The sequence below is a fragment of the Leptonychotes weddellii genome, chromosome 8, assembly GCF_054177405.1.
Source record: "Leptonychotes weddellii isolate Sample4059 chromosome 8, ASM5417740v2, whole genome shotgun sequence".
NCBI lineage: Eukaryota > Metazoa > Chordata > Mammalia > Carnivora > Phocidae > Leptonychotes > Leptonychotes weddellii.
The window spans coordinates 89,507,397-89,513,396 of NC_138376.1; the positions used below are offsets into that span (position 1 = coordinate 89,507,397).

The 6,000-nt window shown below is 39.0% G+C and overlaps 1 protein-coding gene across 1 annotated transcript in view; it reads right to left on the bottom strand.

The window, feature by feature from the left end:
- ROS1 (ROS proto-oncogene 1, receptor tyrosine kinase) overlaps window positions 1-6,000 on the bottom strand; it is a 102,438-nt gene that overhangs the window by 13,675 nt on the left and 82,763 nt on the right. Inside the window, exons 41-42 of the mRNA XM_081829369.1 lie at window positions 5,398-5,628; window positions 4,318-4,452 (exon numbers count right to left, since the gene is read on the bottom strand). Of these exons, the coding sequence (XP_081685495.1) occupies window positions 4,318-4,452; window positions 5,398-5,628 (366 nt within the window). The remainder of the gene's footprint in view (window positions 1-4,317; window positions 4,453-5,397; window positions 5,629-6,000) is intronic.

Consider the following 6,000-nt stretch of genomic DNA (forward strand, 5'->3'; position numbering starts at 1 on the left):
GTCCACTTTCATCTCTTTCATTTCTTGACAAGCACCTCAGGTCAGAGTTGGTACTCAATATCAGAGTATTAGGGGGAAACCTAATATTGGTCTATTTCCAGTATTCATCTGATGACTTCAGATACATGACAAGGAATTTACGTTCTCAATATAGAGTGCCAAACTTGGCTCTACTTCTTAAAAATGAGAATCAAGGCTGAGAACCTATTTTTTACATGTTTCTTTATAACCTCTCATTTAAAAACAGGGGTGATACAAATATTTGAATGAAGGATGATTAGACTCTGAAATAAAATATCATAACTATATTCGATCATGCAATTTTAACCAATAGTTAAAGCAGGATCTTGATGATCACCTAAGGGTTGTCCTAAAAGTTGCAAGGAGAAAGTATACTTCGCCACAGGAATCATATCCCTTTTGAAAATACGGTTGCAATTCAAAGATATTGCCAAGAGGTAATTAGAATCTCTCAAGACTTGCCATAGGTTAACTATGAAGTTTTTTATTTATTTGCCACCTGCTTCATTTCTTTTTTTAAGATTTTATTTATTTATTTAAAAGAGAGAGAGCACAAGCCTGGGGAGTGGCAGGCAGAGGGAGAAGCAGGCTCCCCGCTGAGCAAGGAGCCCAAAGCAGGGCTGAATCTCAGGACCCGGGGACCATGACCTGAGCCAAAGGCAGCCGCTTAACAGACTGAGCCACCCAGGTGCCCCTAACCTGCTTCATTTCTATAAAGGTCTCAAGATACTTAACGGAGATGATTCAGAAGGAGAGAAAAGAAAAAGTGAGAAGGAAGAAAGAAGGGGAGAAGGAAGGAGGTGCAAGGAGGAAGAAGCCATTCCTAACAGTCACCACTTAGTCTGTTTCTCACCCACTCAAACGACCCTCCAGATGTTCAGCCTCTTGTTTAATCCCTGTAACTTATTTCAACAGACATCCCTATTGTCTTTTGTCTAAGGGGCTTTCATTTACATTGAACCCAGTCATTATTCTTAAATTTCTGATGGCAAATACATACGACCTGATAGTATACCAAATCTTTCTCTCCCACCATCCGGGAGCAAAGGAGCAGGGAATTGCCCTAGATTAAGAAAAGAGGAGCTCTAGAAAGCAATAATCATTTAAAAATAAGGAGTGCAACTTAACACTCTTAAACAGCATTGAGGTGGCAGTGGAACGAAAAGGCGTTTATGAATATAACAACTCCTAAAACATGCATTTCTCACATCTTTCAGGTAAATTAATAACAGCAACTATACCTTTGGCATCGGGTCTTCCCTTACAATCCTGCACTTGTCGCAATTCAATATCGCACTTATCCTACGTTATAGTTACAAATATTCGAGCATAGTACTCTAAATAAACTTACAGGTCATTTGCTTTGTTAAAATTTCCCTCGGCTGGTTTTTCTAGCTCTACAAAATACTCACTCATACTTGAAATATTTCACCTGGCTAAGTGTTCAGGTTCAAATTCCTCCATTCACCATGCCAACCCTTTACTCTTCTTTGCCTCAATGTTTTTTTAAAATAGCACGAGACTCATTAGCCATGTTCATTATTGGTCTCTGTGAGTATTAAAGTCCTTGAATTCATAAAGCAACTGAAATTCAACAGATGAAAATTTCACAGCATCTTTCAGTATGAAGGGGATGAGTTTCTATAGGTATTGAAACAAAGCACATAAAATACAGATTTTCCAGAACTCCCTTACTCATTATAACCAATCCCCAAGAGGCCCAATTACCATCTAGGTGTACATATTTTTTAAGGGGAAAAATAAGATGGTGAACCTTCATGCCCTCCCATTGTCACCTCCTACATTTGAGATTCTCTCCAGTAGTTTCAGTTACCACTGTGATACATCTGTCAGAGAAGCCCCAAGAGCTCTCACTTGAAGTAGATTGCCCTTTGATCCCGTTTCTTCTCAGGAGTGGCGTGGATGTTGTGCAAACTGAAAGTTGAAGAGAATACTGAGGACCGGGCTTTCCACCATACATCCCAGGCTATGGAAAGAAGGGCAGGAATGCTCTGAACTCCTGCATTCCATTAATAGTTGAGCACAGCGTAGCCATCTATGGGCTCACCTGACCCAGAGTGCATCCAGGTGCTGAGCATTTAGGCAGTGAATAGAAGGTGCAGCGCGGCTCAGTGCAGACTTTCAACCCTCTAAGCTGGGCCTGTGATCTCAGAGAACTGCTTCAAATAAAAATCAGTTTCCTCTGTACTCTAAGGAGAGTAGTTAATCTTTATCATGACAACTTAAGGCCGTGGCCAGATTGAATGGCATGGCTAAGAGCTCCATTTCCTAGCACACTTGTTTTCCTGGTTGGCAATGGATCCTTAACCCTTCCCAGGGCTCTGAGAGCCGCAACCCTTAGGGGGCTGGAAGCATTGTTTACTTTTTCGTGACCGATGTTCAAATGAACTTCAAAGCCACCAATGGAAAATTTGGGCTTTAAGGGAATGATAGTTTTATAAAATTAGGGCAATAATATATCCAACCAATGAATTATTCGACATAAAGTTATATAGAATATTAAGTTATATATTTAGAGAAGTTCTATAAATGTATGTTATATAAATATAGAACATAAATGTTATATGGAATATCTTTGTCTGCCCATAAACTGGAATGTTTTTCTAGCACTTTTCTAGCACCCCTTCTTCCTCCTCTTTCTAGTTGCGTATCTGGATACACCTTGGTAGAGCAAAGTTCAACATACCTACATTTTCCTGCTCCACAACTGCCCAGTAATTATCCACCTCCATCCTCTCCAAAATAAATGAACACATCAATCAAAATGTACAATTCAGTGATTGATTCCTAAAATGCCTACTCAAAAAAACTGGGTAATTGTGATGAGGTACATGGTAACTCCTAGGGGGAAATAGGCCAGATAATAAAGGATAATAAAAATTTGGTACAACTGAAATTCTGAGGAAAATTCCTGAGTGTTTGATAGATATGTAAGAGATGCTGAGCAGTGATTAGTTTGCTAGCCAATAAAAATATATTTCATGCTTAGGCATGCTGGGGTTTTTCCTCAAACCCTAGACCAAAGGTTTTCAAATTCTGTATAATTTCTGACTTCCCATTTCCAGAATCTTTTCCATCTCCCCCAAAAGGACCATGAATCATTTTTAAGCACAGTCACCAAACTTGATCAGGTGTGTGTACATCTGATCTCCCTGTAAATGTCCCAGAGTCTGTAAAAGCCCAATCAGAAACAAGCAGTGATTCAAATCTTCTTCTTCTTCTGGCCGCAAGATTTAAGTAATACAAAAATGTTCACCAGTAGAACATCAACCAAGGTGCCCAGTTCTTAATCATCCTTTGGCTCCAGTCTGAATAATCCTCTAAAATAACACAGCATAGTCAGGGCACTGCAGCCGTGGTGTGTATCCGCATACTGCTAATTCCTTTTGCACTTGTCTGTACCACACGGTTTAGCACTTTATTACATGTTGGCTTGTTATCCAACTGTTCCATGTGTGTTTCTCTTCTTGCAAAATACATTCTGAGATGCTGAAGAGCTGGGGCCATGGTTTAAACACCTATATATTCCATATAATATGTGGCTTGGTATTGTGCACGTAACAGAGGACTTTATACTTGTTTAGTATTTGTTCCTTTCGAAGTTTCTTGGGGCAAACATCCCTTAGAAAAGGTTTTAGAACTTGTTATTTCTGCTGAGGTTTTTCACAAGAAGACAGATTATTACTCGGCAAAATAACTGGGCTTATTTTTCTTTACAATTAGATCAAAATCGCTTACTCTCCTGAGAATCACGAATTGATTAGTAGCCAGGATCAGTTTAATAGAGTCACTAATTCTTAGTCACTTTGTGTTAAGTGCATAAATAGATCACAACCTGTGTAATTTTTAATAGTACCATGTCCCAGTATCAGCTGCATCAACAAAGGCAATCTAACTTTTAAAGAATATATTCCTATTTAATAGGATCTCCTAATATGCAAATTAAGGTATTAGCCAAATTAGATCTTCCAAAATAAAAAGAGTATGTTTGTGTATACACAGTGCTTTTATATCTTTATTAGAATTCATCTATCAAGAGTATAAACATATTCTGCTCTTTTAAATTTTGTTTCTGAAGTGAAATTTCACATATATATAAAAAGAGACCATCGTGTATTTAGTAAATTAAATGTTACAATCAACTTACATTTTATGTAGACAACACAAATATATAAATTCTGGTGTTTATTTTAAAATACCATGCCAGTGAGGCATAAGATTGCATGGGCACATGTTTTTGGTTTTTAGGTGCTTATATTAGCATAATTAACTTACAGATCATCAGGACAATTTCTTGGTGGCTCCAGTCTCCCTCCTGTTTGCACATAGTTTAAAACATCAAGGTTGGAATGAGTTGGATAAGGCTGATGACCAAGAGTTAAAATCTCCCAAATCAGAATTCCAAAAGACCTAAGGATGTTAAAGAGTTTACTTTAATTATACTTATTACAAACATCATGTTTAGAGTAGTTTGTCCAATGTAATTACTCCTGGGGCTCTTGGGATCTACTTTGTGATTGGCATTATTGGCCCCATAAAAGGCAAATGGGAGACTTAAAAGCAAGTTGACCTCAAGAAAAAGTAGAAAAAGCAACTGCCTACTAGCAACACTTCAAAGGTGATAGGAAGGCTTAGGGGACACACACACACACACACACACACACACACACACACACACACACTTTGTTCCTCCTTCTCAGCTGAAACTGCACTGCAGACCTCCATTACTTAAGGCTTTCATAACATCAACATGCAGACTAATGTAGGGGTAAGCAAGAAAGCATTTCACCTTTTTCCCCTTGCTAGTAAACGTGGAGAGGAAAGGCATGAATGTGAACTGGCAACACTCAGGCCTAATTTTATCTCGTCACTAATTTTGCCTGGGGCCAGTCCAGCTTAAAAGTTATTGAACAAATCTTTACATTTTGAGTAGCTCAAATCAAAATTTGGGGTCAACAAGCAAACATGAGTGACCCTATATTAATAATAAAGAGATGCCCAAATCTCCCCAATGTCATATTGTTTTTGAGATCCATGATTTAAACTCTACCTATAAATTAATGACCACACATCCCAAAAGAGTAGGCATTTGGACACATACTTGGACATCGAGTCATATGTACCAATTCCTATTAGTCATAGCCGCTACGCTTTTGGACAGTGATAGAATACTTGAAGTAAATGTATCTATTTCACATATACTAGTAAGATAACAGATCAAAACTGATGAGAGTGAGGGGTGAAAATACTGAGACCCAAGAATAGTCCCACAAGTTTAGATGACCTTTTATATTCCCTTCTGGCTCTGACATTGGCTGGTTCTGCCTGAATTCCTCTGTGTCCTGTTAAACTCACCATACGTCAGATTGAGTAGTGAAGATTCCATCCATCAAACTTTCTGGAGCCATCCACCGAACGGGGAGTAAGCCTTCCCCTGTCTTTCTATAGTAATCATTTTTATAGATGTCCCTCGCGAGTCCAAAGTCCCCAATCTTCACCACCCGTGATGGACTGGTATAGTCTTTCACAGAGACAAGGCAATTGCGAGCTGCCAGATCCCTATGGCAGAAGCTATATTTAATAATGCTAATAATAAAGTCCCAGAGATCAGACAAGGAACCCTACTAGGTCTCTAGAGAAGAGAGACCTTTTACAAAAACTTTTGCTATTTTGAAGTAATGAAATGTTTAATTATCTTGTATGTTTTACCCAAACCTCAGGTGATTATTGTGCCGATGTCCATTAAGAACCTTGTATCTAGGGCGCCTGGGTGGCTCAGTTGGTTAAGCGACTGCCTTCGGCTCAGGTCATGATCCTGGAGTCCCGGGATCGAGTCCCGCATCGGGCTCCCTGCTTGGCAGGGAGTCTGCTTCTCCCTCTGACCCTCCTCCCTCTCATGCTCTCTGTCTCTCATTCTCTCTGTCTCAAATAAATAAATAAAATCTTTAAAAAAAAAAA